The sequence below is a fragment of the Heterobasidion irregulare genome, assembly GCF_000320585.1.
Source record: "Heterobasidion irregulare TC 32-1 unplaced genomic scaffold scaffold_03, whole genome shotgun sequence".
NCBI classification, from domain to species: Eukaryota; Fungi; Basidiomycota; class Agaricomycetes; order Russulales; family Bondarzewiaceae; genus Heterobasidion; species Heterobasidion irregulare.
The window spans coordinates 2,524,356-2,535,453 of NW_009258199.1; the positions used below are offsets into that span (position 1 = coordinate 2,524,356).

The 11,098-nt window shown below is 50.8% G+C and overlaps 3 protein-coding genes across 3 annotated transcripts; all 3 read right to left on the reverse strand.

Moving 5' to 3' along the window:
• Positions 1-3,092: 3,092 nt before the first annotated feature.
• HETIRDRAFT_314179 (uncharacterized protein) lies at positions 3,093-4,532 on the reverse strand (the record flags this gene model as incomplete). The annotated part of the gene is made up of 1 exon (XM_009545982.1): positions 3,093-4,532. One exon carries the CDS (start codon positions 4,530-4,532, stop codon positions 3,093-3,095), a length of 1,440 nt encoding a protein of 479 aa, XP_009544277.1.
• Positions 4,533-8,058: 3,526 nt separating this feature from the next.
• On the reverse strand, positions 8,059-8,394 carry HETIRDRAFT_18223 (uncharacterized protein; the record flags this gene model as incomplete). Its single annotated transcript, XM_009544852.1, has 1 exon — positions 8,059-8,394. A coding segment is annotated over one exon (336 nt), but the record flags the coding sequence as incomplete, so codon positions are not given.
• A 119-nt stretch (positions 8,395-8,513) lies between these two features.
• On the reverse strand, positions 8,514-9,737 carry HETIRDRAFT_314137 (uncharacterized protein; the record flags this gene model as incomplete). Its single annotated transcript, XM_009545983.1, has 1 exon — positions 8,514-9,737. The coding sequence occupies one exon, from the start codon at positions 9,735-9,737 to the stop codon at positions 8,514-8,516; it is 1,224 nt and encodes a 407-aa protein (XP_009544278.1).
• Positions 9,738-11,098: the final 1,361 nt, after the last annotated feature.

Sequence of the window (11,098 nt, forward strand, 5' to 3'; positions counted from 1 at the left end):
ATTCGCCTGGTAGGACAGCGCTGTGCGCTTCATCGCCACTCCATATACGATTTGCTTTCTTGATCCAACGATGGTCTCCGGATGCGACTTCCGAGACATGACTTCGTTTTCTGGGAGGAAGACCGACTTACGTCGTTTGATCCTCTAGGAGTTTTCCATCTCCGTTGAGCTGTTTGTTTGTCGAGTCGTGAGGGTATCCAGGCCTCCGCTCTCTAGGGTGTTCTTCCTTCACCCGTGGGATTGATTTTGCCGCGGGTAAACCTCATCGCGGTCTTACTTCCAGCCCGCTTCTGGAATAGCATCAAGAAAGGCGTATGAATGCGAGTGGTGTGTGGATGTGTAGAAACTCTAGCATGTGGGTTCCATTTCGTGTCATCAGGTTCTTCTTCTTCCTTCTCCGAGGGCCAAACCTCAGTGTTTCCAGGATAGTCGTTATCCTCGTGATTTGTGTTGTTCCTCTTGGCGTTCAGAGGATGGCGTCCACGGGCAAGTAGGTTGATCGCTTTACAAAGGCTTAGGCCTACTTCCCCAGACTACCATCTTAACGTCCCAAGCAGTATTGCTCCCATACGGTGAGCTCATCTCCGGTGAGGTTGCAGCCATAAATCCCAAGCAGTATCGCCCCCATACGGTGGGCTCATCTCCGGTGAGTTAGTTCGACGTCCAGAGTTTGTTTGATTCACTATGCGTATTGGGTTTGAGGCAAGGATGTGAAGAGAATTAGACTCGAAGGGTGCCGTGAGGAGCAAGGAGGAGTCTGACTCCTTCTCCAGATCGGCCCGTTCGCTTGCTCGAATGGACATTAAGACCACAGCTGATATATTTGTCGGGTTGCGAGATATATCCACGACTGGCAGTTTAAAACGTCATGCGGGACGGTCCGTAGTTTATCGTCGTTTCGGACGATCCGTAGTTTAACGTCTTTGCGGACGTCCTTCATCATCAACATGGAATACCTGTGGGGAAAGATGTTTCTGCACGCCGGAATTTCCATCGGTTGTGTGCATAGGGCCATAGACCAGACTTTACCCGCTCCAGATTTCACTGAGGCATGATGGACGGTTTATACTATATCAAACCGGATAACTTGTAACGCCTCAAGGTTATGAGACCGCTCAGTTTAACGCCGTGAGGTAGGCGGGCTTGCAGTTTAACGCCGTGCCTTAGGCGGCCTTGCAGTTTAACGCCGTGCGATAGGCGGACTATCGTCTGACTGTGTCCCTCGAGTCACGATAGGCTTTTCCTCCGAGGATGAGGGTAGTTTAACGTCATCTCGGACGTTGTCGACACATTCTCGTCAAGAATGATGTCGACCGATGATCCCTGTACTAGAAGGGACGAATAGTTTAACGTCGTTGCGGACGATTCAGCACCAGAGTGATGAATCACAACTCCTATGCGGTAAGGAGCACGTAGTTTAGTGTCATTGCGGACCGATTGACACCATGGTGGTCAATCCACAACTCCTATTCGGTAAGGAGCAAATAGTTTTCCGTCGTTGCGGACGCATTGGCGGCCAGGGGATTGGACGTCAATGACAACCCCTAGGTCCAGGGGCACTAGTTTAACGTCGTCGCGGACGCGCGGTATCTTGTCAAGATCGCCACGCACAATCCCTATACTTGAAGGGACGGTAGTTTTACATCGTTGCGGATGCCCGTAGTTTACCGTCGTTGCGGACGTCGATGCCATTGGCCTCGAACAATCCCTATGTGGAAAAGGGACAATAGTTTAACGTCATCGCGGACGTTGTTTCGCCACAAATATTGTGGAAAAACAATACTTAGTTTATCGTCATCCCGGACGAGACCTAGTTTTACGTCGTCGCGGACGATTGGCGGAGTAGACTTCGGATGAGTGGCCCGCTCTTGTCGTTCTTCCGCTATGTGGGCCAGACGAGAGTCGTGTGACCTAGTCCCTTCCCACTAGATCTTCGACTCGAGGCACGTGTCCTAGTTGCCTCCTGACTAGGTCTTGGAGCGGAATTTCTTGTACTTCGACTCCAGGACTAGACTGAGCGCTCCATGAAGAGATGCTTGCTCTTCCATGTCCCCAGACCCCTCGCTTGGATTTGAACCAAGACGACCCGATATTCTTTTTACCGAAAAGCGAGTGAATATCGGAAGCGCTTCGACCTTTTATAGGCAGGGTTCTGTGACGCGAGTCCTTCCGCGCTTCGCCAGAATGCAACCACGCTCCTTTGGTCAATGGTAGTTTAACGTCATCTCGGACGAAGGATAGTTTTCCGTCGTTTCGGACGAAGACTAGTTTAACGTCATTGCGGACCCTAGTAGTTTATAGTCATTGCGGACCAAGCCTTTGGTAGTTTTACATCGTTCCGGATGTAATTTGTGGCCTCGCATCATTAGGAAGACTTGTGAGGTAGAGGCGGCCCGCTCTCTACATCATCTCATGCGCCAGCTGTAGGATCCCCTAATGCGGAAACGATCCTGTAAAACGGGAGATCCAAAGTGGGACGTCCCAAAACACCAGTCAGACCTTGACTGTGAGGGTTCACGATACGAGTTATGCATCATAATTTCTTGACTCGGACTTGCAACCGGTTATGTATGGGCACTTCGCTGTACCAAGGCGAAGGGCCTGCTTGTCGACACCTACGAGTAGAGTATATGTCATGTAGAGGGTTCCCTAATGCGGAAAAAACCCTGTAAAACTGAGGATCCAAATGGGACGCTCGATGCATCTGTCAGATTAACTCCTTGACAGCGAGGATGTGAAAGGATTCCGCCGTAGGTCGTACGTGGAATTATGCCCGCTGTTGTCCTTGATTCGTACCATCATTTGAACCTAGGACTAGAATGGTCAGGTACTTCCCCTGCCTTCTTATCTTTTCACAGTTTTAAGACATGCAGGTCCGATAGTTTAGACGTCATTCCGGACGCGCGGTAGTTTAACGTCTCTTTCGGACGAGGTCGTACAGTTTAACGTCTTGAGGGACGATCCTAGTTTTACGTCGTTGCGGACGATTGTAGTTTTACATCGTTTCGGATGTAATTTTTGTGGCCTCAGGGGAAGGAGTTCCTCAACTTCCTTACCCCCTTTCTTCTCCCTATGCCCTGTTGTTAGTCCGTTTAATAATCAAAGGGTCCTTGATAATCCCCGCCCCCTTCGTCAGGTCGGTAGTAGGGGTCGGCGTCGTCGTAATTTCCTGGATCGTCTAGAGCATCCCATGCATCGAGCTCGGATCTAGTCCAAGAGCTATTTCTTCGAGCCTCCGAATCAGCGCGGCGAGTTCTGCGGCTACTTCGGTTATCCTCTCTTTCGTTCGTACGAAATCGAGCACTAGGAGGAGGCGATCCAGGCCGGTGTCGAATACTCCGGCCAGCAGTTGTTCCGCGTCCGAGGGTTGCCTGGTTTCCCCGACTCCGCCTTCCCTCATTTCTTCGATAGACGGGCGGTTCCTCCTCGTCGGTATTTCCTTGGGATAAGGGAAAACCTCGTATCCGGTGAGAGGGGGGAGTCGCGGTATGGCTATGCGTTGTAGGAACCTCTCGTTGTCTCGGTGGAGGGCGCTCCACGATCGTACGCGGAACCCTTCTTGGATTTGATACAGGCGTGGGATGTTCTCCGGGACGTGGTACGTTCCAAGTAACGACTCGGAAAGGGTCGGTTCTGCTTGGTTGGACGTTTCCCAGTTCTCCTCCGAAGAGGAGAGCGGGAAGGAGCTCTCGGTTGACATATTGGGAGAACTCGTCAGGGTGGATGAGGAGGGCTCGGGGTCGCCCGTCATTATGGGCGTACCAGGAGGCTGTGTCTGGGTCGGTTTGGAGGGCAAGCGTCCTGATCTGGAGACTGGCACTAGCCAGTCGTCGAGGTACGTCGCTATGTTCATTCCCGGGTTGTCCTGCCGAGAAGTTAGCGAGTCTTTGGAGGGCCATGGCTGTGGCCATTTGTATTACCGCGGAGATGGTGTTCCGCTGGAGGAGCGCGTCCGCGTGTCGCTCCAGTTCTCCGGTGTGAGGATCTGTACGAGGGGTAGGTCCTCCCATGGAGCTGGGAATCGGTCCACTAGTTGGTACTGGCGGAGGTGCAGTTTCTGATAGAACTGGTATTGGTTCAGCTTCTCCATGGCCTGGGAGTTGAGCTGCCGTTCTTGCTCGAAATCCCGAGGGACCTGCAACTCCACTAGGACGCGTGCCTTCACTAGGAGGTGGAACTCCCACTGGTAATGGGCCAGGGCTCGACTGGTTTCGGTCATCAGAACTTTCATGCCGTGGTGCATCTCGTGAGGCCCTCTCCGGTGAGGGTCTTCGGGTTCTTTCCCTTTCCTTGAACTTGGCATAGTCTTCGGCGTCGTCGTCGGAGAAGTTGTTGGTATGAGGGGTGAGGAGGACCCCGGTAGATCCTGGTTGTTGAGGACTTGTTCCTCTATCAATTCGTCCAGCATCTGGTCGGTGAGGACTTGTTCCTCTTTCCACTCGTTCGACATCTGGATTGGCGACCATAAGGACGACATCGGGGGAGGAGTTTCTGGATGGAGACGAAGCATCGTGGTCGTCGTGGAGGAGCATTCGAATGGGGGAAGGTGTTTGAGAGGGAAAGAAGGTGAGAAGATGTTCTTTGGAGTCCTCTTGTCGCTCCTTTTATAATCTTTCGTCCCTCCTCTCAGGCTGTTCCCGGACGGGGTTTGTCTGGGTATTGGTCATGGAAATCTTTCATGGCTTCTTCCGCTGTTCCCTTTAGGAGAGTGTAGGGCTCCCAGGTGTTGTCTGCTTCGGGATATCCCATCCATTTGACCAAGTATTTGGTTCCCCGTCCTTGCCGTTTTGAGTCCACGATCATTTCTACTTCGTAATGTTCTTCATCGTTCAATACCTCCGGTATTGGTCGCGCGAAGTTTTCTCCGTGGGCTTCGGTTTCTCTATATTTGGTGAGCACGGCGGCGTGGAACACCGGGTGGATTTTCCACTGCGGAGGAATTTGGAGCTTGTACGCCAGGGTTCCTACTTTTTCCAGTATCTTGAAGGGGCCATATCGCCTAGGGGCGAGCTTGAATTTAGGATGGGTTGTCCGGATATGGGTTCCTTCTAACCATACTTGGTCTCCTTCCTCCCATTGGGGAAGTTTCCTGTGAAGATCCCGGTCTTTGGCGTAATTGCTGGCTATTTGTAAGCTAGCAGCGGCTTCTTCCTGAACTTCTGTGATCGTCCTAATGCGTTCAGCTACCGCAGGTACTTTTGTCTCCAGCGCCGTGTCAGCTGAATAGGGGGGGTTGAAACCGTATAGCACTTCGAAAGGGGATCTCCCGGTGGCCGAGTGTTTCCGTGTGTTGTGTGAGAATTCGGCGAACGGCAAAAGGTCTACCCAATTGTCCTGATGGTAGTTGCAGAACGTTCTTAGGAATTGCTCGATCTCCTGGTTTACCCGTTCCGTCTCTCCATCTGTTTGGGGATGATACGCCGTGCTGAGAGCGGCGGTGATTCCTAGCCGTTTCCAGAGTTCTCGGGTGAATTTGGCCGCAAATTGAGGGCCCCGATCGGATACTATTTTGGTCGGCAGTCCATGTCGATTGAAAACGTTATTTTGGAAAAGCGCGGTTGTTTCTTCTGCCGTGATCGTTTTCTTGCATGGGGTGATGACTATGCCTTTTGACAGACCTTGATCCACTACCACGTTAATTGAGTCGAAACCTTTGCTTTCGGGTAGGTCCGTGACGAAATCCGTCGAGATGAATCGCCAAGGGACGTTGGTGGTTTCCAGAGGGTGGATAGGTGGGTGTGTCTTGTGTGTCAAGTTCTTGGTAGATTGGCATATGGCACATCCATCCACATATTCGTGGACGAATTTAGTCATGTTTTGCCACCAGTAATGTCGTTGCACCATTTCCAATGTTTTCGCTCTACCCGGGTGTCCTACCGCGGGTGCATCATGGTGTGTTTTGACGATGAGTCTTCGGATGACGTCGTCCTTTGGGACGCATATGTGGCCGTTGCGTCTGGTGATTCCGTCTTCGTGTGTCCAATGTCCCAGTAATCCTCTCATCCCTTGTGGACCTACTCGCAGGAGTTTTGCAAGAGCTACTCTTGTTAAGGCGTCATGTTCCGATTTCGAGTGTCGGATGAGGGAAATGAGGTTTGAAGAGGCGATTTCCGTGGATTTTATATGCCGTGTCGGGGACGGCTCTACCAGTGTTTCGTCGGATTTGTTGAAAAGCTTGGCCGGGAGTAAAATTTGAGATTTGTTGTCAGATTCTACCCCCTCACTTAGATCTGGACGCCTGGACAGAGCATCGGAGTGATTTGTTGATCCTGCTTTATAACTGAGTGTAAAGTCGAATCTGCTCAAATAAAGGCTCCAACGGGCGTGTCGTCGTGATAGGTCTCGCGCCGTTTGGAAATGTTCCAGGTTTTTATGATCTGTCCAGATCTCGAAGGGGTGTCGCGCGCCTTCGAGGTAGTGATTCCAGTGTTCCAATGCTTTTATTATAGCCAAGAGTTCCCGGTCGTGAACATCGTAATTCCGTTCTGCTGGTGAAAACGATCCAGAGAGGAAAGCGACTGGGTGCCAGTCGCCATCTTTTCCTTCTTGTAGAAGGGTAGCTCCATAGGCGATTAGTGATGCGTCCGTTACTAATCGGTATGGGTGCATGGGATCTGGATAGTTCAAGACGGGTTTACTGATAAAGGCTTTCTTTAACCGTTCGAAAGCTTCTTGGCATTTTGCAGTCCAGTTCCATTTCTCGTCCTTTTTGGTAAGGTCATGTAGGGGGCGCGCGATGAGTGAAAACTTGTCAATAAAGCGCCTGTAAAAATTCCCTAGGCCCAGGAAGGAGCGAATGTCGCGGACTGTGCGTGGGATTGGCCAATCTTTTATCGCGTCCACCTTTGAGTCCTCCATGGCGACATGGTCTTTTGAAATTGTATATCCCAGATATTGGAGCTTTTCCTTGTAAAACTCACATTTTTCGGGTTTCAAATATAGATCGTTGTCGCGTAGGATTTGGAAAACCTGGTTTAGGATTTTGACATGTTCCGCCATGGTTTTGGAGAAGACGAGGATGTCGTCCATATATACGGTTATCTTCCGGGCTGTGATGAGCTCTCTGAAGATCATGTTCATCATAGCTTGGAAGGTGGCTGGTGAGTTGGTCAGGCCGAAAAACATCACTGTAGGTTCATAAGAACCTAACGGAGTGATGAAGCTCGCCTTCCACTCATCTCCCTCTTTGATGCGTATATTGTTGTATCCCCACCGCACATCCAGTTTGCTAAAAATGATGGCCCCTTTTATCACATCCAGTAGTTCCTGGATTAGTGGAAGGGGGCACACATTCGGGATGGTGTGCGAATTTAAGTGGCGATAGTCCTGTACCGGGCGTAGTTTTCCATCTTTTTTTCCTATAAAGAAAAATGGGGCTGCTGTTGGCGAGGTGGATCGACGGATAGTTCCTCTCTCCAGATGTTCCTTGATGAATTTCCCTAATTCGTCGTGTTTTTCTGGGCTCAGGGCGTAGATTTTGGGCACTTGAGGTTTGAAGGTTGGTTTTAAGTCGATGGCATGATCCCAGTAAGTGTGTTCTGGGAGTCGCTGCGACTTTCGTTCGCTAAAGATGTCCAAAAATTCGTGATGCGCCTTGGGAACTCTTTCCTTTAGATTGGTGACGATGATTTCGTCTTCCAGGTCTTGGTCGAAGCTGGCAAATCCTGACGGTTCGGGGGCCAGTTTCCGAATAACTGGGTCCCGGGTGGCCTGTTTTCCTGAGGGTTTGTCTGGGAGATCAGGTTCTCCCTCGTTTGGTGAAAGAGATGGCTTGTCTTGAGCCTTTCGTTTCTCTTCTGCGTATTTCCTTATGTCCTTTAGGAGCCATTTCCTTTTGAGGTATGCTCGTAGTCGGACACCAAACGTTCCGCTATGGTCGCGGAGTCCTACATCTTCCGATAGTCTTCGGAGATGTTCTAGGCGCTGTTTTTCGCGCTCATTGATGCGTGGTTTGTGCCGCGGCTCCACGTCTGATAACCGCCTGCTGTATGGTGGTTCTTCCCTTGCCCTAGTGAACCCATATGGTTGCTGGCATTTCTGGGGGCACCGATCAAAGTGCACTTCACGTCGCCTCCATTCGATGGAGGGATCGTGGTATTTCAGCCAATCTGTTCCCAGGATAAGGTCGTCTTTCCCTAGATTGGAGATAAACATCTGGACGCGCTCAATATGCGTTCGTCCAGTGATGTCCCGAATGGTGAGGTTCACATCCAAGGCGGATCGGATGAGACCTGCTTTGTTAATGGTGTCATCGACGTTCCGGACGCGAATGGGGTTGTTGAGTGTATAGGTGGGGAAACGATGTCTCTTGACCCAAGTTTCGTTTACTATAACCCCTTCGCAGGCCGAGTCGATGGTTGCTTTTGCTCCAGCGTATTGACTCCTGTTTGATACTTTCACGTTCAGGCGTATGGGGGTGATGATACGGTCGTTCATTGCTCCGATACGAATACAAGTGCGGGCATCAAACTCAGGTCGTTCTTGACCTCTCTCCTTCGCTGGCGAGGGAGAGGTCAGGAAAAACGCTCCGCGTGTCCCAAGATCACTTCTCTTGCTTCATCTTCCCCTAGTTCTCCGAGTACTGCTCCGATTCGAGCAGAATGACTGACGCTTCCGTCTCCCCGTCGTCCGTTAGGTAACATAGCGCGTTGCCCATGGTTCGTTTGGGGTCGTCCGGGTGAGGTAGAGTGAGGACGTTCCATCGAAGGACCAGGTTGTGGTACCCGCTGGTCGTTGCGAGGGACATCCTCTGTCTCCATTCCTCGATATATTCCCGCTTGGTTTCCCATAGCGGGTGCGTCGTCTTCTCCTTCCAAATCAACCACGCGGCTTCTTCTCCCTGTCGTGCCCATGCGTCTCTTCGAGTTTCCTCGAGTCGGTTGAACGCCTCTGCGTCGTGACGGGCAGTCAGTATTCCAGTGTCCTGTTTTTCCGCAATGGTAACAGGCGCTTGGAGGCTTGCCGTCATATTTCCGCTTTTGGCTAAGGGCATTGCGCTTGCGTGTCGCGTCAATGTCCATGTCAACGACTTGGTTGTTCATTCTACGAGGGGCGTTTGTGGAATTGTAGCGGGGAGAGATTTGGTTATGAAAACGATTCAGATAATCGCTTCGAAAGGAGGTGGAGTTGGCGAGGATGGCTTTTTGAGCTGTTCTGGCTCGCAGCCGTCCATCTATTTCGCAGGCTGTATTGATCCAGTCTTGAATGGTATCCTTTGGCTGGACTTCCTTGTCGTAAATTTTGTCCATAACGCGCGGGTCTAACCCGCGTTGGAAGTAAGGGACCTGCTCTTTATCGGAGATGTCGGCATCGGCGGCGATGAGAATGAATTGGTTGGAGTATTCATCAACCGTCATTCGTCCTTGGGAGAAGGCCATGAGTGCGCTTCGCGCCTTGTCGGTCTTGCCCGTTTCCCTGAACTGTAATTTGAACTTGGCTAAAAAGTCCTTCCAGGTACCTAGATCGGTAGGTGGATCTGCTCCTACTGATTTGAGGAGGAAGTTCTCCGCCCAAGCTCCCGCCGTGCCGTATCTCATGCATGAGAGCACAAGGGATATTTTGTCTTGATCGGTCTTGTACCGATCGGATTCTGCTGCGAAAAGAAGGAGGCATTGGAGCATGAATTTCTGGGATTCAATGCGGTCGCCTGTGTAATTGTCTGGGAGTTTGACTTTTCCTCTTCCGGGTTGTACTGTCGCGGAAGGGGTGTTTGTAGAAGTCGAAGCTTGTCCCGACATTTCGGCGAGTGGTTCGTTTCGGGTGTTGATCGGTGTTTGGTCTGGTGAGTCGGAGTCTGATTCCGAGGTTGTTTCCTCTTGCTCCGAGTCTTCGGGGATTACCGGCGCCGGTTCCCTGTATTGTGGGGCTAGTTCCCACTGAGCTTCTGTTTCGTTCCAAATATCCTCTTCTTCTGTTCCGTCTTCAAGGGTGAAGTAATAACGCCCGTTTCGGTATGAGCAGTTATCGTAATTCGGAGGGGCAGTTCCGTTATTGTCTTCGTAGACCCAGAAGTCCCCTTCGCGCCGGATAGGGCGATTGTTGTGACGGAGTTGATTATTGATACGTCTAGTGCCGGGTGGGTATTCCTGGCCTAGGTCTTGCTCCAGAGTGTGTGCAGTAACGCTTTCTCAATGGGGGTCTATATCCCCACTGAGCAAGGTTATGAGAGAGGGTGTGGCAGCAAGCTAGTGCGAGCAAGGTAGGGGCAGAAGAGTCTATTCTAGTGTTACGACTGCTCGTCGGTAACCCCAAGAGTAGGAGGTTCTTCCCTAGGTCACTCGTGGAGGATGTGTGGAACGGTGGTCTCGACTGTACGTGTAGCACAGGAGCCAGAAGTGTATTGCGATATAGCAATGAAGAGAAGATCCCTGTATGTGAAGATACAGGGGAACGAAGGTTCCTGTATGTGGAGATACAGGAGAACGAAGAGAATAGACTGAAGATCCTCAGCCTATTCTATGGGCCTTTTATACTACTTTAGGAAGTAGGACGTGAGAATACCGAATATGTATCTGTAGGTATTCTCTAAGTCGTCTCTCTCAATACGACTACTCTTGTGCTTCTCCGTTGGTCTCCTTCCGGCCAGGAGAGACTAGGAGGTTCATGCCCTGTGTGTGAGTAATTTATAAGGCGGCGTTCCATGCCCGCTAATACAATAGGCCCGTGATACTCGACCAACGATAAGGTGATCCGTTGGGAGTGGATGACCAAGGTTAATATCTGTACCTTGGCGTACGCCTCAACCTGTGAGGCCGCGTGATATTTGTGATGATCGTATCGGTATAGACCGCCGTGTAGGCCCGATAGAACGTGATCATAACATTTACTGCACTCCAAACACTTTTAGTACGCTCCCTTGTTGGTTGTTGCACAACTTATAGTTCCTTGCACACTAGAACCAGCTCCTGCCTACCTTCACTTGTAGGGGTGTTTCTTGGGTGTGTTTTGCACTCAGAAGCATCACTAGCATATCAACACTTTTTTAGTTTTCCTAGTTTCTCTGAACTGTAACTTGAACTTGGTTAGGAGGTTTGCCTAGGTGCCTAAGTCTGTAGGGGGGTCCACTCCCACCATTTTGAAGAGAAACTTTTCTGCCCAG